This window comes from Echinops telfairi, unplaced genomic scaffold, assembly GCF_000313985.2.
Source record: "Echinops telfairi isolate 266 unplaced genomic scaffold, ASM31398v2 ScPeMD7_7410;HRSCAF=8448, whole genome shotgun sequence".
Taxonomy (NCBI): Eukaryota; Metazoa; Chordata; class Mammalia; order Afrosoricida; family Tenrecidae; genus Echinops; species Echinops telfairi.
The window spans coordinates 9441044-9461808 of record NW_022111310.1 but is presented as its reverse complement, the minus strand read 5'-3'; the positions used below and the strand labels follow the sequence as shown (position 1 = coordinate 9461808).

Sequence of the window (20765 nt, the reverse complement as noted above, 5' to 3'; positions counted from 1 at the left end):
ACCCCAGCGCTCACCGCCACCCCTGCCATGATCAGCAATAGACCCACTCCACCCCCAGACCGGGCCTCCTAGCCTGGAGTTGCTTGGCTGCTGTGCCGAGACACACGCAGCTGTGGCAGGAACCCCTACAGCAGCTGCCCACTCATGGGACCACACTAGGAGAGAAGTTTTCCTTTCCTGCAGTTACCCTCTTCCCACATGGCAGCGATTGGCCCCTGGGCTCGGGGCCCTCCTTCCAATCACTCAGGGCCCCAGTAAATGACCTGCAATCTATTGGTAGCTGGCTGGGCAACCTGCACTGGGGATGATCCACCTCCATTGCTACCTGGGACCTCGCTCCCAACACCCCCATTTGCCTGCCTGCTCCAATTAGCTTCGCGCCTGCTCCTGCTCCCGCTCCCTGCCTGGGAGGCCGTGCAGTGCAGTGGCACACTCTGTCGCCAGCACTGGGTACTTCCTGCAGGCGTGCGCCCACTGCTGGAGCTCGTCCTGCTTCTACCCTGGGTCCTGCGTTTACACTTCACACTGGCCCATTCGACGACGGCAGTACCCTGCGGGGTTCTCAGCACCAGCATCTCCGAGCCAAGCGTGCTACAGCCCATTCCTCCTAGTGCGGAGGGCTGGCGCCATTGCCCTCCGTTCCCGCTTAGGCCCACACCACTGTGGAGCCCTGGGCGGTTCACAGCACTGGTGGCCTGAACAATAAGTGTTCCTGCTTGCTAAGAAGGCTAAGGATCCGGCTTTGCGTTTCCTGCCGGAGCCGTCTGTCTGCTCCATTCAGTCCATGCCACTGCGGAGCCCTGCGCCGTTCACAGCGCTGGTGGCCCAAACGATAAGCGCTCCTGCCTGCTAAGGAGCCCAATTGCCACGGCTTTGCATTCCTTCTGGATTCATCTCTGTCGGCTTGGAAGGGGGGGTGGGGGGTGGGGGGCTGACACCACTGAGGTGCCTTGCAGGATTCCCAGCGCCAGCAGCCTGAACTTTAAGTCTGCCTGCCCCAACTCTGTCTTGCCGGCATAGGAGGCGGGGCGCCTTGGCCGGCATCTCCCACAGCACCCTTTGCTGCCTCAGCCCTTTACGGCCAGTGCAGGAGGCTAGCTGCTGAGGTGCGTCTTCTGCTGGTGTATCCTCTCCCTACCGGCTTAACACTACAGGCCGGCAGGGACCGGAGGAGTGCATGCTTGATCTGAGGAGAATTTTTCCCCTCACAAAGCCTGGCTCTGGAGCCTAGATCAGCACCACTTCCCATGGCAGCAAGGCTCCGCTCACCTCCGCCTTCTATTAGGCATCTCTAGAAATTGAAGGGAAAAGGAGGGGAGGTAATTTTGTTGTTTTTCTTTTTTCTTTTCCTTTATTATTATTATTTCTTTTTCTCCTCTTTTTTGCTTTTCCTTCTTTCTCTATTTTTTTTTTCTAAAAAGTTTTTTTTAATTAAACAAGAAAAAAGGCTGCTAAGTGTGCCCTGACAGACCAGTCAAAGAAGTCTAGGGCCATTCATTTAGGCTCCAGCCCCAACTCCGGTCTGTGAAACGTCTCACCACTGTTGGCCACTAAACCATCAGAGCTCTGTCTACACGGCAGTCTGACCCATCTCTATAGAAGGTCACAGGCAGCCCCCTGAAAGCATACTTAAAAGTAACACAGAGAAGGACCTAGGGCCCCCTGGTCTCTAAGAAACATTGGGCCTATGAAAGGATGGAGGAAAAATCAACAGACATCACTCCCCCCCCCAAAAAAAACAGAGAAACTCTCACAGAAGAATCAGACTCAGATCTGTCACAGAAAGAAATATTAAGAAGTCTGCTCGGAGTAATAGAGGAGCTGAGGGAAGCAACACAGAACAAGGATGCAATGATAGAGGAGATGAAGTCCACACACCAAAGGGAAATACAAGTACTAAGGAGGAGGTAGTAGAAGCCACATACAAGGTTACAGAATTAAGATTAGGCTTGAGGAGGCAGAGAACAATATCAATGATCTCGAAGACACTCAACACAGACCTCAGCAAGCGGGAAAGACAGCCAGATAGGAAAATTAAAGAAGCAAGATAACCTGAGATCAATGACAGATGTTATGAAGAGGAATAACATTCAAATAATTGGTTTACCAGAGCAGAACACACCATACAAGTCAACAGCCAAGATAGTAGTGAAGGGATTTCTGGAAGAAAAACTTTCCCACTCTAATGAGTGAGAAACAGGTGCTCCTACAGGAAGCAGAAAGGACGCCGACTAGACCCCCAAGAAGAACTCGCCAAGACATATAATAGTAAAAATACCCAACTTCGAGGAGAAAGAAAAAATTTTAAGAGCTGCAAGAGAAAGGAAGACAGTCACATACAAAGGAGCACAGGTAAGAATATGCTCAGACCTATCAGCAGATACCATGAAGAGGAGGAGAGAGTGGAGCAACATCTTCCAAAAGAAAGAAAAAAACGCCTCCCCCAGGATCTTTTACCCTGCCAAGTTATCCATTAAGATAGATGCGGAGATAACAGTCTTCCAGTACAAGGAAAGACTCAAAGAATATGCTGCAAGACACTTGACCCTGCAGAAGATACTGGCTGACTCACTATGGCCAGAGGATCAACCTCCACCAAGAACAAGCAGTAGACCACCATATAGCGCAGCTCTATCCAGAAGCTTACATGCCAGCAACAATTACCAGGGCAACAGGGCCTCGAGAGAAAAGAAGACAAGACAGAAACTCTCCACTCAAACACAGCACACTGATATGAAGGGAGGTAAGAAAACACAAGACCGGGTATGACAACTATAACTCCACAGATTGTGATATTAACTCTGAATTCCAATGGACTCAATTTATACATTAAAAGAAAAAGGCTGGAGGACTGGCTCAGAAAACATAATCCATCAATCTGTTGCCTGCAAGATACACATCTTAAGCTCACAGACAAAAATAAACTAAGAATAAAAGCCTGGTGGAAAGTATACTACGCAAATGGGAACTTAAAAAAAGCAGGGGTGGCAATCTTAATCTCTGACAAAATGGATCTCAAGGTTCAAACCATAAAAAGAGACAAGAAGGGACACTACATAATGCTCAAAAGCTCAGTAAACCAAGAACCAGTTAGCATATTGAATATTCATGCACCCAATAATGGAGCGACGAATTTCGTTAAATTATTAAAAAGATGAAAAAAAATCACAGATTCACCAATAATAGTAGGAGACTTTAACACTCCACTATCAGAGAAAATGTTCCCACTTATTACCCATAAGAGAAATGCAAATTAAAATGAGATACCACCTAATGCCCTCAAAGATAGCCCAATTCAAAAAATCAGAAAGTAACAAGTGTTGAAGGGGCTGTGGTGACATAGGAACTCTCATCCACTGCTGGTGAACCTGTAGGTATGTACAGCCACTATGGAAATCAATTGTCAATATCTAAAACAGATGGAAATTGAGCTACCATACGACCTAGCAATTCCCCTACTGGGCACATACCCAGAAGAGGCAAGAAAAAACAACTCAAATTTCCATCAACAGATGAATGGATTAAAACACTGTAGTACATACATACAATGGAGTACTACGCATCCCTAAAAAACAATGACGAAAGCATGAAGCACATTGCTACATGGGAAGAACTGGAGGATATTATGCTAAGCAAAATAAGCCAAGCACAAATGGTCAAGTATAACATGAGTCCACTGAGGTAAGCTTAAAAAACTGCAAAAGGGGCAAAGGGGAAAATCTATTATATACATACATTCCTGGGGCGAGGTCTAGGTACTAAGGCAGAGGCCAGACCAAATACAGAGATACATATGGCAGCCAACTTAAAAGGAAGGGAAAAGCAAGAAGGAGAAAAAAAGACATGGGTAGCAGGGGCACAGGGCACTAACACATCTATTGCTTATATCTCCACAGGAGAGAGACAGACCAGACTTCAACCCAGTGCACCAAGACGTGAATGCAACATAACAGCATGAAGCTGCAAACTAACAGAGAGGTCTACAGGGCTGGCTCCAATCCCAACCACGTGGATTGCATGTAGAGGACAGCACTGAAGCTGCAGCTCAGGGAGTGGGGTGGTTCTGATTAGGAGCAAATGAAAAGGGACGGAGAAAAAGTGGAACACTTCCTGGCCTACCAAGCCCAAAGGGCAATATTTCTCTTCAGAGCAGTAAATGCACAGAGAGGACTATAGGGCCGGCCCTACCACAAGTCATGATGTCCCTCACTGACCCACAGCATTACAGGGGACAAAACTGCCAGATCTGAACCCACCACATCGTGGCAAAACACTAATGGTGTGCAACACAGCAGCAAAGGGAGCAAAAGCAAAATGAAGTCCACAAGGAATACCAAAAATAGACTTTGGGACCAGGCCGTGTACCCTATCAGACTCGAATGACCAGAAAACACTCCTAAAGGTCAACTAACAGACTTGGAACTATTTATAGACTTTTCTTTTTTTGTCCTTGGTTTTTGTTTTGTTTCTTGGTTTTCTTTTATTGCTTTGTTTTACTGTCTTGTTTTTTGGGCTTATTATTGTCCCTGCATGTGTGTCTAGGTGGGAATAAACAATCCAGAGGAGAAACCAACAGACCAACGGTTCCAAGGGGGAGAGGGGGTACAGGAGAGGGAGAGGTGAGGGGAAAGGAAGGAGGTGTCAATCAACCCAGTGACAAGGGAACAACAAGTGATCTAAAATCAATGGTGTGGTGGATGTAGGATGCCTCATGGGGCTTGATCAAGGGCAATGTAGCCAAGAAGAATTACTGAAACCCAAATGAAGGCCGAACATGTAGTGGGACAAGAGGAAAGTAACTTGGAGGCAAAGGGCATCATTTATAGAGGTCTAAATACAGGCACGTACATATGCAAACATATTTATATAAAACAATAGGGAAATAGGTCTATGTACATATATTTATATGTTAAGTATTAAGGTAGCAGACAGATATTGGGCCTCTACTCAAGTACTCCCTCAACTCAAGAACACTTTGTTCTAATAACCCGCATTCTGTGATGCTGACAGCATCGCTGAAGACAAAGTGGGTGCATAAGCAAATGTGGTGAAGAAAGCTGATGGTGGCCAGCTATCAAAAGATATAGCATCTGGAGTCTTAAAGGCTTGAAATAAACAAGTGGCCATCTACCTGAGAAGCAACAAAGCCCACATGGAAGAAGCACACCAGCCTCTGTGATCATGAGGTGTTGATGGGATCAGGTGTCAGGCACCAAAGACCCAGAACAAAAAATCATATTGATGTGAATGAGGAGGTGTGTGAGTGGAGACCCAAAGCCCATCTGTAGACAATTGGATATCCCCTCACAGAAGTGTCACAGGAAGAGATGAGCCAGTCAGGGTGCAGTATAGCAATGATAAAACATACAACTTTCCTCTAGTTCTTTTAATGCTTCCTTCCCACCACTATCATGACCTCAATTCTACTTTACAAATTCGGCTAGACCAGAATATGTACACTGGTACAGATACACAGGGAATCCAGGACAGATAAACCCCCTCAGGGCCAATAATGAGAGTAGCAATACCAAGAGGGTAGGGGTAAGGTGGGGGGAGAGAAGGGGAACTGATAAATGATCTACATATAAGTCCTTCCCAGGGGAACGGACAACAGAAAAGTGGGTGAAGGGAGCTAGCGGTCAGTATAAGACATTTTAAAAATAAATAAATAATTTATAAATTATCAAGGGTTCGTGAGGGAGGGAGGTTGGGGGAAGGGGAAATGAGGAACTGATATCAAGGGCTCAAGTAGAAAGAAAATGTTTTGAAAATGATGATGGCAACATATGTACAAACGTGCTTGACACATGGATGTATGGATTGTGATAAAAGTTGTAAGAGCCCCCATAAAATGATTTTTAAAAAATTATCAAGGGCTCACGAAGGTGGGAGGGTGTGGGAGGGAGGGGAAAAAAGAGGAGATAGACTTTAGAAAGAAAATGTTTTAGAAATGATGACAACATATGTATCAATGTGTTTGATACAATTGATATATGGATTGTTATAAAAGCTGTAAGAGCCCCTAATAAAATAATGAAAACCTTTTAAAAATGAAAAATTTCCATGAATTTCTTGAAGCCTCCTTGTATTTTCCTTTATTCTATCCCATTCATAAGTGAATGGTGTAGAAGGCAATCCCAGTGCACTTAAGGATTTTTTTTTTTTCTGATGGAAAAAACTTGATGGTTCCAGAGTTGGTAGATGTGAACCAAGGAAGGAACTTTGAGTTCTTGCCCCATCATATTCCACAGAATGCATGCTTAGGGGTGGACACAAACTTTACAAACACTAGGCATAGTGGCTACAAGTTGGGCTGCAATCCATAATGTCAGCAGTTCAAAACTACTAACTGCTCTTCCGGAGAAAGACTGGACTCTGTATTCCCATGAAGAGCTACAGCCTCGGAGACTCAGAGGCGGTTCTATACTGTCCTGTAAGGTGGCTATGAGTTAGCACTGACTCGATGGCAGTGAGCTGATGTGAGGTGGGAAACAGTTGCCAGGGTCATCGTTTGTATTCTGCTTGTGGAAACTTGATGTAGCAGGAGGGGAGAAAACATAAAGAGGTTTACAATGTCATTTGCGTGGGTGTATAGACCACACAAATTAAAGAAACCCATGGTAACAAACTGATTCTGACACACAGCAATTGTATCAGAAAGACAGAGAAGAACTGCTTCATAGGATTTTTAAGACTAAATTTTTTTGGGAGTGGACAGGTTTCTCTTTCTCCCTCCGTGCCTGGTGAGTTTGAACTACTGACCATTCTGTTAGCAGGCCAGTCCTTAGCCCACTGTACCACAAGGGCTCCTTAGAACTAAAATATGTTGCTGTTTTTGTTAGGTGCCATTGAGTAAGTTCTGACCCATAGCAACTCTATGCACAACAGAACGAAGCACTGCCTGTTCCCGCGCCAACTGATTATATGTATCTGTAATGTAAGAATGAATAATACTGAAAAGTAAACCTGGAAGAATTAGAAATATTTCTATTTGAGTGTTAATATTAAAATTGGGAGTATAAAGAATATAAATTCAGAAAATATTAAATCTTTATTCTTGGCACAGTGACTGAGAATAAGAGCATGTCTAGTAGCATGACTTCACTTGACAATTTGTCAACAAGGGCCCCCTGGGTCAGTGAAAATATCCTGGCTATGGTTGGAAACAGCCATCACACAGGTCAAGTTGTCTGTTCACATCAGATAGGAAAATTTACTAAGATCTTCAACGTCACTAGATTCTCTTATAGAATAATGCCCTGTGCTCTAAATAAATGTCACATCAAGTTGCTTGTCAAAGGAATCTGCTGGCATCTTTCTTTGATGTCACTTAAAGTTTGATCACTTAAATATCAACTCAGGCTCCACAATCCTAAAGCAGCACTAAACACCAGTTTAAATCCTAAAAGAGAAACAACTCTTTTCATTTCTTCGTTAGCTGTGCCCAGTGAGCTCATCCATCCTCCAATCCAAATATTATCAGACTTAAAAAACATAACAAAAAAAGAACACCCTTACCAAAGATATCACATTCTATCTGAGCTTGTCACAGGTGAGGGTGTTTCTTTAAAAAGAAAGAGTGCTTTGGGAGTAGTGATACCAGGAAGGTAGGGGGGAGGTGGGGAGAGGAGGTGAGGAAGTAGGAACACCCAACTGGAGGGTATTCCTCCAATTGGGAGTAACCAATCGAAGTAATTGACACATAACACTCCCCTCCCCCCAACACTTGCCCAAAGGGGACAACACCAGAACCACCGGGGAAGGGAGACGCGGTCGGTATAAGACATGAAAATCATAATAATTTATGTCATCGAGGTCTCATGAGTGTGTGTGTGGTGGCGGGGGAGGGGGCGGCATTGGGAGGGAAACAAGAGGAGGCGATACCAAGGGCTCAAATAGAAAGTAAATGTTTGGAAAATAATGATGGCAACCTATGTACAAATATGCTTGATGCATGGATTGTTATAAGAGTTGTAAGAGTCCCCAATAAAATGATCTTTAAAAAAAAAAAAAGAAAATAGAAAGAGTGCTTACCAAAGGGAGGGGAAAGGAGGGAGACATCTGTCTCATTCATTTGTTCCTCCACTGTAACCTAGCAATGTACCTGGCACACAGAAACTGCCTCAGCAAATGGTGAGTGAGAGAATAAAGAAGATGGCCCCAAAGTTAGGGCCTTTTCTGTGTCGTCATGCTTATCAGTTTTCTTTGGCTCTCACTTATACTTGAGAAATGTTTTTGTACCTTTTTAAACAGCTAACCACCATTTTTCAGAAAAGGAGTTCTCCCATTTCAATCTGGTGTCTCAGTATAACTGGATAACTTCATCCCACTCGGAAACTGGCCAGACTCCATTGGGCTGCACATTGGGGGGAGAGTGCTTCCAGTCCCACGTCTTCACAGGAATCTTCCAGGTCTTCCCGTAGTTGGCTTCAATGTATTCAATGGTTTCACAAGGCACATGAACCTTCATGTCTACAAATTCAGTCCAGCAGAGTGTAAACTTGGGAAACTTGTACCTGTAGTAAAACAGGGAGCGTGGGGAGAGGTTAGGTTTCAACAGTGGATGTCCTCGCTGAGGAATCCAGTTGTAGTGCACTTTAACGGAGGCTTAATCTCCAACAACTCTAGCAATAGTTAAGAGTGGACATTTGCTCCCCTTCTAATGTTACAAGCACCCCAAGGATTTTTGAGAACCATCTTTCCCCACAGACCACATGGCTCTGACCTTTCTGAAGTTCTGTAGTCACTTCAAGTAATTTAAGTTTTACATATTACAAAAGAAATCTAAAACTAGCAGGTCAGTTAGCTTTACTTTACCTTTATATTGTAACTTTAGAATCTGCTTTAGTGTTTTCTGAGAAATGCTTCTCTTCACAACACACAAAGAACCTCAGTGAGAAGATGGGAAGTGGCAATAGCAGAGCTGAAAATATCCTTCGGATTAAAGAAAGAATCAGGCAAAAGCCAGTTGTCTACGTATAATTATATTGTAAAAATGGTAGTAATTGGCATGTTCTCGATGGAAAGGTCAGTTCTAGCATACTTTGTTTATGAAAATAATATATTTTACCATCAGATGAACATAAAGCCAGACACATAGAAATGAGAAGCTTTCTAAAGAAAGCAATGAGTCTTGTCTACTCAAACCAATGGGTGCTGGCAGTAAATGGACAATCCCAGCTGGCTTCTGTGAATACATAGCCAAGGCAAATCTCCTAACTGAGGAAGAAATAAGATACAGCTTAGCCCAACCATCTGCTGTTCCCAATTTGACTCTGCACACTCATATTCATGGGATTGCTTATTCTGTCATCAGACACACCCATCCATCACTAGCCTCCAGCCTTGCCAATCAGACGCTGGTCAGCAGAATGCCCACCTGTCCCATCCTATCAAGTTGACACACTAAAGCTGAAATGAGGCACAAATCATGGTCCATTAGCAATACAGGCTTTCTCTGAAACAGAAGCTTCTATGGTCTCATCATAATATTTTATTCAAAGAGAAAAAAAAGAGAAGTCTAGGATGGAGGGCGTGGATGTGAAAACTACAAATTTTATGACAGCAAGCATTTGGGACAATGCACAACGCTTGAGCAAAGCACACTCAAGATCGATTTACAAACCTAAATATTGAAAATATGTAAACAATATTAAAATAACTCAAAGACAACTCAAATGTTAATTCTTGCCCCTACACAAAAACAAACAGAAACTTAGGGTTTGCTTTCCCTCAAGTCTTTCTTTCAATGCATTCAGCAAAACAAAGCAAAACAAAAAACCCTGCTTCCTAGGAGAAGAGGAAAGATAAATAAACCATAAAATGAGAAAACTGACAGTAAAATGAGATTGTGGAGAGGAGGAGACTGGAGCACATGCCACGTCCTCTGTTCAGGTTACCAGGAAACAACAGGGAAAGGGGGAATTCATCCAGGCCTACAATGCTGCTTTACCTTTGAAAGCTAAGATTAAGTTCAGCGAAGCAGTATGCCCTGGGATGGAATCGAAAGTATCAACTAATTTAAACTCTCACTAAGACAGCCTGAAATTAGGATGAAGTTAAGGGCTCAAATATAACACCAAATGTGAGGCTGGGAGGCCCAGGCAGTAGTTCATTCTGTTGTTCTTAGGGTCACTGAGTCAGAACCTACTTGACAGCACCGGGCATCAACGAGGCGTCATTAACGACGCTTCTGTCATTCAATTTCAGCTCCATGTCCGTTTATTTTTGCAGAGACAGCAGTCAGAACTGAGTTAGCAGATCATACTTCTCACCCCACCCACTCGCAGAAGTCCATTCTGACTCACAGTGACCTTACATGGGGGTTCTAAGGCTCTAGATATTAATGGGAGCAGATAACCTCATCTTTCTCTCTCAGAGTGGCCGGTGGTTTTGAACTGCCTACCTTGCATTTTAGTAGTCCAATGCTTACCCCATAGAGCCACCAGGGCTCCTTTCTCTTCAGAGACATCCTAAAAATCTGTTACTTACTGGTTCTAGGATAAACTAATCTTATTAGTTAGTACAGGCAGTTATACTTATGATGTATTTGTTATGGTTAACTGCATTGTCAATGAACTAGTTTTTCCACTTCTTATTATTAGTAATACGTGAGATGTAGTCAATTAATAGGGTACTTCCAGCCATAATTCCTTCTGTGATGCCTAAACTTCAGGACCCTGCCTGTGGCTATGCTCCCATTTTGCAGGGAGTTCTCTGTTGCAGGGAAGCCCTGGGGGCACAGTGGTTACACTTTCTGTTGTGATCTGTAAAAGGTCAGTAGTAGTTCAAAACCACTAGCCACTCTGTAGGAAAAAGTCATGGCTTTCTAGCCCTGTAAAGAGTTACAGTCTTGGAAACTCATAAGGGCAGTTCTACCCTGTCCTATAGGGTTGCTATGAAATGGCATCAACTCAATGGCAGGGATTTGTTTTTGTTTTTGTACCCCCTCTGTTATAGGATTAAAGTGGGGTTAAGTCCTAACCTGTCTACTAAGGTTAGGACTTACACCCACCTTAATCCTGTAACAGAGGGGATAAAAAATACAAACCACAGTAACTCACTGCTTTAGTTCCCTTGGGAGCAGCTTTAGGCGTCAGTAGAGGGTGCCACTTAAGATGCCATCCTTTGTGTTCTTGGGGGTACGGTCGGCTAAAAGACAAAAACCACAGTTCTATCAAAGCTGTTCCGTAGCGATTAAGAACTATCTGGGACACAGGAATCTTAGGACCTTTGGAAGAGCATGGCCAAGATGTAGACCACATGCACCAGAGTCCGTGGCATGGGGACTCAAGAGGAGCAACACCAAGGCTATGGGGTACCTTCTCATCTGGCCCAAGACTATGAGACGGAGTGACACATGGGCTGTCTTGCTGCTGTTGTTAGGCGCTGAGTCGGTTCTGACCTCATGTGCAATGGAACAAAACAGTGTGGTCCTGCGCCATCCTCACATCTGCTGTTGCGCTTGAGCCCATCACTGAAGTCACCACGTCAAGCCATCTTGTGGAGGGTCTACCTCTTTTTCACTGCTCCCTACTTAGTTCATTTTCATTACATCTCCAAATCTTTAGTCAGTGGTAGGTACAACATTGAGAAGTAACAGAAGAATGTTAAGATGGCATCCTGTGAAAGGTAGAAAACGCAAGACCTAGGTCAAACAAGGTCATTGCATCACATTCCAACTCTCACAGGTTTGACTGTGATAAGCATTCTCTGATATTAATAAGCTTTTCTCAGAATGAACTATTCATGGGAAAAATAGAATATTGTAAGGATAACAAGACTCAGAAACTAGCTCTTAGAAATTTACTAGAAATGGTATTAGGGAAATGATACAGAGCCCAGGCAGTCCCTTACAGTAAATAGTGCTAAAAGAATAAAATGGCATATGGTTAGGGGACTCTTCCAAAGCAACTCCTCTCCACAGCCATCCTCTGCTCTTTTCTCTGCCTTTTAAGGTCATGGGAACATGCTAGAAATTCTGGGACTCACACCATCTGTCCAGACAGTCTATCACTGCTCATTTTCCTTGTTAAATAATCGCACACTTCACACTTCCCAAACACTGCTACGACACAGAGCAGCTCAAGCACAGTGAAAGAAGCCTGTGCTATCCAGAACTGCAGTGGCTGGAAATGAACAGTGCTTTTGAGGCTGGTGGATTTCATATCACAAGAGGAAAGAAATTCAAGTCTCAGAAGGAAATTTAAGAAAAACAAGATTCTAACCAGGTTCTAGAAATTATCTTTGCTAGAAAAAAGGTGACACTCTCCTATGCTTTTTGTAGGAATACATGTAGCAGTTTAATACTAAGATAATTTAAAATGTTTCTAATATGTAGATTTCTCACAAGATTCAAGAGGAATATATTTTTAAACTAGTAGTGTTACTAGCAGTAGCAGCAGCAAAAACTGTCAAAAGTCCTTTTGCAACAACTCATTTTACTAATAAAACAAACATACGAAAATTTCCATTATTATCCCCATTTTACAAGGAAGGGACTTTAAGGCATAGAGAGGTTCTCCAACCTGCACGAGATGTCGAAGGCCCCTGCCATAGAGCTGATTCCAACTAACAGCAACTCTATTTGGGTTTCCAAGACTATGAATCTGTATAGGAGCAGTCGGCCTGAGCAGTCTGCCTCATTTCTCTGACACAGGGTGGCTGGGGGGAGGGGAGTCTCAATCACCAACTTTGTGGTTAGCAATGGAGCTGTGATGCAAATAAAAACATACAGTGCTATCCTCTTACTCAAGTTCTGTGCCTCACCGAAAATCTGCAGTTGTTGTGGGGACTGCACTGACATAAATATTCAGGATAGTGTCTGACACATGGAAAGCATGAAAAAAAGTGCACACACACAGGTCTGCTACGCTCAAGGCTCAAACCCACCAGTTGTTCCTCAACAGAAAGATGAGGCTATCTGTTCCTATAAAGAATTAATGCCATGGAAACCCTATATAGAATCACTTTTTGAGTAGGAATCAAATGATGACAGTGGTAATCTTAAACTCAACAATCTTATGTGATTTTAGTATAATGCATTTTTGAACAGTAATCAGTAGTATTCAGAAAAGCTACTGGGATGGACTGAAGTCTGGAAGACTCTAAGCTCATATTCTTCATGCTTCCGTTCTCTCTCCTACTTCCTCTCGCTGTCCCTCTTCTCCTCCCACCCTTTCCGTTGAACGGAGGAAGGGTTGATTGTCTAAGAAAGGAGAGCATAATTACTTCTATGACATTTTTTGTTTTGTCCCCCCCCCCCAAGAGTTTGACTATGCAGCATTAAAAACCACCAAAGAGAAGCACCAACATTTAAAAAGCCTAAGGGTAACAATGCTAACCTAACATACTGCTTTCCATCAAGCTTGAGATACTTTCTACCCCATTTTTCCATCTGTGAATCAAGTGTCTTATAATTATAACTGGCAGTGTTTTTCTTTTTTTGTGCACATTAAACAGTGTATCTTAGTCAAGATGATCTCAAACTTTGTAAAATATGGAAACTGTTAAACCTAAGGAGTATCACTTAAGGATTAACCCTCAGTCTATGTACCATATACACTCATGTATAAGCCCAGTTTTCCAGAACTTTTTTAATTCAGTTTTTGTGGTAAAATTAGGTGCCGACTGATATTCAGGTTGGTTTGTATTCGAGTATATATGGTATGTTAAAGAAACATTCCAGAGCTTGCCCAGAATTCACAGAATCAACCTTGTTCAACCAAAGTTTCCCTAGACTCTGTCTTTACTGACAATTATTCATTCATTCCTATCAAGCCCCTACAGCTGGGACCGTCAATCAGTATTATGGCTGTGTATTCCTTGTCTTAGCTTTCCGTTTCTGGGGACTTATGGACCTCGAGCCACAATCACAAACCCAGGACACTCCTTCGTGCAGAGTGTCCTTACAGGCTGAGCGGGCCCATGAGGGTAAGCTACGGCAACACTAACTGAAAGTGGAGCTGAGACGGACTCGCTGGTTTTCACATTCAGTTACTTCTAAAGTTCATTTTTAAAGTACTTATTTGATTCATACTTAAATTTTTTTCCTGTTTTGGCCTGAGTGCCTCCATTCCACATATGGTCAGTCTCTTCATAGAAGAAAAAAATGTCAAGTTTCACATCATCTTTTCCCTGGAAAGATAGTTCTAAGCTGTCTTCTACCTAGGGAGAAGATGAAAACCGTCAGACTGAAACAAAATGCATATTTTCTAAAAAGATTGTTAGGTTTTATATAGTGTTTCTAAAATGTGTATTTTTTTTTTTTCAAAAGGAAAGCCTCTCAGATAGGGGTGTATCTTCCACCCGAAGCATGCCATAATTTAATTTCTTTCATAAAGAATGCTGCATCTTACAACTGAGGACAACTCAGAATATATGACTTAAGGTTGTTGAACTATCATTTCCCATAGAAAATAGAAACATTCTATTTCAGTGTCCTGTCCTGACTAAAGGGGAGAAAAAAAACAAAGAAAAATTATTCTTCCTAAAGCCAAAATTTATTAGCAAGAATTGAGCTAACTCAATATGTAAGTACTCAGACACAAATGGCATTATGTAAACCTACACATACAGATTATAGATATGAAAAAAAGAAGTAAAAGTCAAGGTATAGGACAAAGATCTCAGAGCATTTCACTAAAAACGATCCCATCATTATGCTCCCTCCGGATCGGATGTGGTACATCTGTCTGTTACAACACGAATCACATCATAATTATTTGGGTTTTTTTCTCCCAGTGAGACAGTGAGCTCCTCAAGGGTAAGGTTATCATTTATGCACACTTATATCCTTAGTGTACGAGCTTTGGTGGCACTGTCAGGAAAGCCACTGCAAAGTTGACAGTTCAAACCCACCAGACACTTCTTGGGAGAAAGATGCGGCTGCCTGCAACAGTGAAATTCAAAGCCTTGAACACTTTATGTAGGGTCGCTATGAACTGGAATTGACGTTGACAGTGGGGTGTCCTGAATGTGGACACAGAGTGAGTGTTCAGTAAATGTTTGCTGACTGACAGAAGTTCTACTATTTTGACCTCAGAACCAGATTCTATTCAAATGTTTTAAATAAATGGTAATAAATATTTATGAGAGGGCAAGTAATTTTTCAGTGACTAAATATACAACTGTTGCTCCTGAGAAGAAGCAAGTTAAGAGTGAGATGATTACACAGAATCAGGACATAGGGGATCAAATCATCTATAAGGAGAATTCATCTAAGCTATGACCGGGCCCTGCTTTGACGTAAGGAAACTGCTGATCTACAATAGCCTTCCTTGGAAAAATGTAAGATAAACAAGGGATTCAGTATTTGTTCTACGTTTCCACCCTTTGGCAATTAATGAAATATCTAATGTCAAATGATATCCAGGCCTAAATGAAGATTTTTTTTAAAAAATACATGAAAAACAGTACAGCTTTGGAAGAGAGTGGGGCTATGCTTCTTAGTTATTCTATGAACTTAGTTATTACATACTAACTTTTACCTAATGGAATTGCAAAGAAACCCTGGTCATGTAGTGGTTCCACATTTCAGCTCAGCTGAAAGATGGGGTTTTCTATTCCCGATAAGAGTTACCATCTTGGAGGCTCACAAGAGCAGTGAGGTTGATTGGTTTCTTAACAGCAGTTTGTAGTACATTTATTGACAAGTACTCATGAGTCGTCTCCCCCTACCACAAAGTTTCTAGTTTTTCCTAAATAGGACAGGTGTTTAAGTGGTAACAAGCTTCTGACAAACTGAAGCTGGCCACATATAAAATGATGCACTCATATACTTACTCTTCTCTGAGTTGCTTAATATAAACTCTATTAAAGGCATGTTACTTACAAAGTTAAAACTGAGTTTTATCACTGACCTTTCCAAATTTGTGCTTGAGTGGAAGTCCTGCATCCTGAAATGCTATAATAATATCAGATTTGTAATCCTGTATAAAAATTCCTAAGTCAACATCTTTGCTATAAGGAATAATGTTGCACTGCCGATACCACCCTAGGGGAAAAAAAGGAGTAAAAACAAATTCTAAAATGCCTTAAGCACACACAAAATCAGTCATCATGATGAATGATCTTTTTATCAGACATTTTATTTCATAGGATTAGATTCAGGGTACATTACCAAATACCTTATTGAAAAAAAAAAAAAAGCCCCAACTGAAAGACTACTTCTGATTTTCAGTCACCCGTTGAAGAATATGTATTTTTAAGTCTTATTTTTCCCTGGTGTGAGCACTACTAAACTTCCTCTAAAACTCTGATGACCTATTTTCATTTCTGAATAATGCATTAGCTTCAATAATGACTTGATAGTGGTCTGATAGCAACACACAGTAGAGCTGCCTCTTTGGGTTTCCAAGGTGTACAAGAGCACAAAGTTTCGTCTTTGTCTTTTAGAATCTCTGGTGGGTTTAAACTGCTGACCTTGTAGTTAGCAGCCCAATGGATAACTGACTATACCACCAGAGTTCCTTCAGGGCACTAAATGGGGATCATGAAATCTCAAGTTTCCTTTCAATAGCAACTTATACAAGAACTATAGAAAAGAGTATTTCCCCATCTCAGAATCAACAGACTGGTAAGGCAGTGGTGGCCCATCAGCGCCGCTACCAGGTTTGTAGAGGATCTCACAACACTACTTTCTATCTTCCTTTCATTAGAAACTTTTAGTGTACAGTAAGTAATTTGAATGGAATGTAAGTAAAGAAACAGAATAGAGTTGCTGTTTTTAAAGAAAAAAATCTTTGGGATAGAATAAAAGGTTTGTCTAAGGATTACCTGAGAATTAACTACGCAAGGGCATACTCAAAACCAACAACACCACTCCAGAATTGTGCTGGGCAGAGAGCATCAAGCAACTTGCTCTGAGTTAGTGCACTCAGCAGTGTTGCCTGGGAAGGTTCTCTCAGGCCACAGTGCATTTTTTTGTAAAAGCAGTTTTGCTTGAACCTCATTTTTTGTGAGGACTGATTTAAGAAAACACGTGAAGCCGTGAAATTTTGTATCCTGCTCGGGAAAAATGCCACAGAAACGGTTGTGATGTTGAACACAGCTTACAAGGACAGCGCTACGGGAAAAATTCAGGTGTACAAATGGTTTCTCATTTCAAAAAAGGTGAAATGTTGATTGATGACAAACCTCAATCTTGATGTCCATTAACTTCCCAAATGGATCAAAATGTAGACTTGTGTATTTTGAGTTTGTTCCAGCAGCTAAGACTGTTAATCAGGCTTTCTATTTAGAGGTTCTGAAAAAATTGTATAATTGTGCGACCAAAAAAACGTCTGATTTGTGGCAGACGGGAGACTGGTTTTGCCACCAGGACAACGCACCTGCTCACGTAGCCATTCTCAGTGTGCTGTTTTTTGGGGTTTTTTTTGGCAAAAAACAGCATGCTTCTCTTTCCCAGAGCACCATACTCACCTGATCTTGCTCCGTGCGACATCTTTTTGTTTCCGTGAATGCAGAGGGGCATGAAAGGATAGTGATTTGACAATGTGGAAGAGGTGATGAAAAAATGAGGGAGGTGCCGTCAGCCATCCAAACACATGCATTTGAAAAATGTTTCCAAGAATGTAATCACAGATTTGACAAATACATTAACTGTAACGGAGGATATTTTGAAGGTGATAAGGTAGTTTTGTAAAAACATTTAAATACATAGCTTTGAAAAAGAATTTCTGTTTTTTTTGGATATCCCCTCAAAGTCAACATGATCTCATTATTTGATATAAATTAAATATGTATTACTTATAATTTGAGAAATACAAACATGACCGTCCTTAGTTTTATATTTCCAAAGTAAAGTCCATTAAAAAATTCCTAAGTCCTTGTTCCATGCACTAATAATGATTATACTTCAAATTTCAGTGTATTGCCTCATTTCAAGCTGAAATTCTGAAGGTCAAAAAGACAAAGGTAAATTCCTAAGAATTTTACCTAGACAAGTGCCACTGCTTAGCCAGAATCGTATTCCCAATTTCTTTAGTGTTTTGGCTGCCAGTTGCAACAATTCTTTTGCACTCTTCCGAAAGGCCATAGCTTCCACAGTATTATCATCAAGGTATTGCTACAAAAATGACAAATCAGCTGTTATAGCAATATTTAAATGCTAGAAGCATTTCTGTAACATCTAAAATGTGAAAATTAACTTTTTTTTGCCATCATTGTTTCTATTACAAAAACCAAAAATTGTAAAATAAATAGCACAAGTAAAATTAAAAAGAAATATCAAGTTGCATGGTTCCTTGTTAGTTGCACATTAAAATTATATATCTATGAATAGACTTTAGGAGAGACAAATTAAAAGGAAAAAGAATATAATCAGGATTCTTAAAGAACAAGATTTATACCTTCCGAGCCCCCTTCTGAAGTCACAATCTAGATGACTGGCTGTGTGGTACTTACATAATTTCATGTCAGCTTGAAGATATATAAAAGTGTAGGGGTGGAGTCTAGCCCGTCAATCAGGTCACAGCCTAATGGTGACGCCTTATGGCATGGCCTTCCCATAAGGAAGGTTCTGGGAAGCTCCCTCTCTACCTTCATCTTCCTGCAGGCTGACACAGCTTGCCTCCAGAGCCCTGTGATGGGTCCACCACCACTGAATCCACAGGACTTTGCACTCACCAGCCTGTGATCTTCCTGCATTCTGCATAAATACATGTGGCTGTGTGAGTCTGAGAGGGAGTTATGGACTAGTATTGGACATATGGACTTGAGTTGGACTGGGCTGGGATGTTTTCTTGATATATATATATATATTTTATTCTTGATATAAAGCTGTTTCTTACATATATGTAAGTATCACTGGACTTGTTTCTCTAGACAACCTGGCCTAACACAGGGTGGTTAGGGGGATTCAAACTCACTACCATCAAGTCAATGTTGAATCACATGGGTTTCCAAGACTAATGTTTTCCTGATTAGAAAGCCCAGTCTTTCTCCTGCGGAACTGTTGGTGGCTTCAAACTGCTGACCATGTGGATCGCAGCCCAACTCATAAACAACACACCACCAGGGATCCTTGGTTAGCGGGATAGAAGGCAATTAGTACAGCTACAAGTATAGCTGCAGCAAAACACACTCAATGACATTTTCATCACTTACTGGTGCTATATTATGGATATTTCAAAAGACTATAAAGTACAAGGAGACTTCAAAAGTTCATATAAAATTTTTAAATTACCGGTTGCATAAAGTTTTTTAAGGCCTCTTGCATAGTAGAAAAAAAACCCATGGGATTTTAAATTAGAGTGTAAAAACGGTAAAAAATTAAATAAGTAAATAAATTAGAGAATCTGTGTTTAATCCTAGCACAATTTTTTAGCTATGTGGCCAGGAACACCTAACTCCTGAACATAAAACCTTTACGTACCTATCTGCTGAACAGAGGAAAAGGTGAAAGAATAAACAAACTTTTCTGAAGCTTAAGTTTCTCATCTGTAATCTAAGGATAATCTTTATACTTTGAAGGACTGTTGTAAAGATTTGATGAGCTCATGGATTAAAGAAAAATCCTTTGCAAAGTATGAAGTTCGAAACAAGTATCATAGTTAACCATTTACTAAGACTTCTTGCTGCCGGGAGTTTCTTCATGTTCTGGGACCAAGGACAGCAGCATGAGTGCTTCAGGGCCGTCTCACTCCCGGGTCTGCACCTCCGGCATTACGGACTAGCTTGTATGCTCCACTCTCCACTTTAGGTCCAGCTTCCTCTTTCCTGCTCACACTTCATAGTCCAGCAATAACATAGTTCTCCAAGCCGCGCAAAACTTTCAAGTCTCTGTGGCTTTATACATGTGTCCTTGTCCTGTATACTCTTGACTAACAATATCTCTCTGGTTCTCAGCTCAGGGTGGCCTCTAAGAGAATGTCCTAGCTTTCTCAGGAAGACACGCATTTCTCCTCCTTGTGCTGCTATCCAGTTTAACATTTGGGGGGATGGATTATGTGTGGTGCTAAATATGCAAAAATAATATTGTCCCTATATATACATTTTACTATAATTCTTATATTTAATTACAATTATTTATTTTTATTTCCCCCACTAGACTACAAAGATGGTTACTTGGGACAGATGATAAATCTGACTATTAACAGACTAGGAATGGTTCTTACCACATAATATGCAAACAACACATATTGATGTATGGGCAAATGAACAAATGATAGACAACATCCCTCTCATATGCCTACAATAACCTAAAATATCCTGTCATTCTTTAGGATGCAGTAGATTAGGAATTTTGTCCCTAGAATGATCTTCAACAAAAGTATGTAGGACTTTTGGAATGGAATGGGTAGTGGAAAAATGTAGTTTGGAGGAAATTATTTGCAATTCACTAATATCGTTAAAAAACATTATTTAAAAGAGAAGTTAGAAAGTAACTATGAGATCTATAAGAATAGTTTACAGCTTGTGTTTCACATCAGATATTACATTTAAGACTGCTTGGCGCCACCAAGTGTTCAAATTTATGTATGTCTACTTTAATTTGAAAATTGACTAGTATTTTCAAACATGGTTTTTCACATACAAAATGATAAAGAGCCTGTCCTATCCAGACAGGCCTGCGGAGACAACAACATGCATAAAAACAAGACAGAGCAAAACCAAGCAACAATGGACAACAAAACAGCAGCAACATCAATCCACTGACAAAGAACAAATTAAAATATACCAAGGACAGGCTGGATGAACAATCTGGAGGCGAAAACAACGGGACTGACAGTTCCGGGGGGACATGGGAGAGGGGGAGGTGGGGG

The 20765-nt window shown here is 41.4% G+C and overlaps 2 protein-coding genes across 5 annotated transcripts in view; both read right to left on the bottom strand.

The window, feature by feature from the left end:
* TAL2 (TAL bHLH transcription factor 2) overlaps positions 1–8313 on the bottom strand; it is a 36175-nt gene extending 27862 nt beyond the window's left edge. The window contains exon 1 of the mRNA XM_045296580.1: positions 8242–8313. Within this exon, the coding sequence (XP_045152515.1) occupies positions 8242–8264 (23 nt within the window). The 5' untranslated portion in view covers positions 8265–8313. The remainder of the gene's footprint in view (positions 1–8241) is intronic.
* The window catches only part of FKTN (fukutin), a 35456-nt gene continuing 22993 nt past the window's right edge, over positions 8303–20765 (bottom strand). For 3 of the 4 annotated variants that reach the window (XM_004710965.2, XM_045296577.1, XM_045296578.1), the window contains 4 exons: positions 17938–18067; positions 15861–15994; positions 14039–14166; positions 8303–8516 (listed from right to left, as the gene is read on the bottom strand). In XM_004710965.2, the coding sequence (XP_004711022.1) occupies positions 8303–8516; positions 14039–14166; positions 15861–15994; positions 17938–18067 (606 nt within the window). Of the gene's footprint in view, positions 8517–12468; positions 13208–14038; positions 14167–15860; positions 15995–17937; positions 18068–20765 lie in introns of those variants that run through there. The other variant, XM_045296576.1, reaches the window with a different exon arrangement.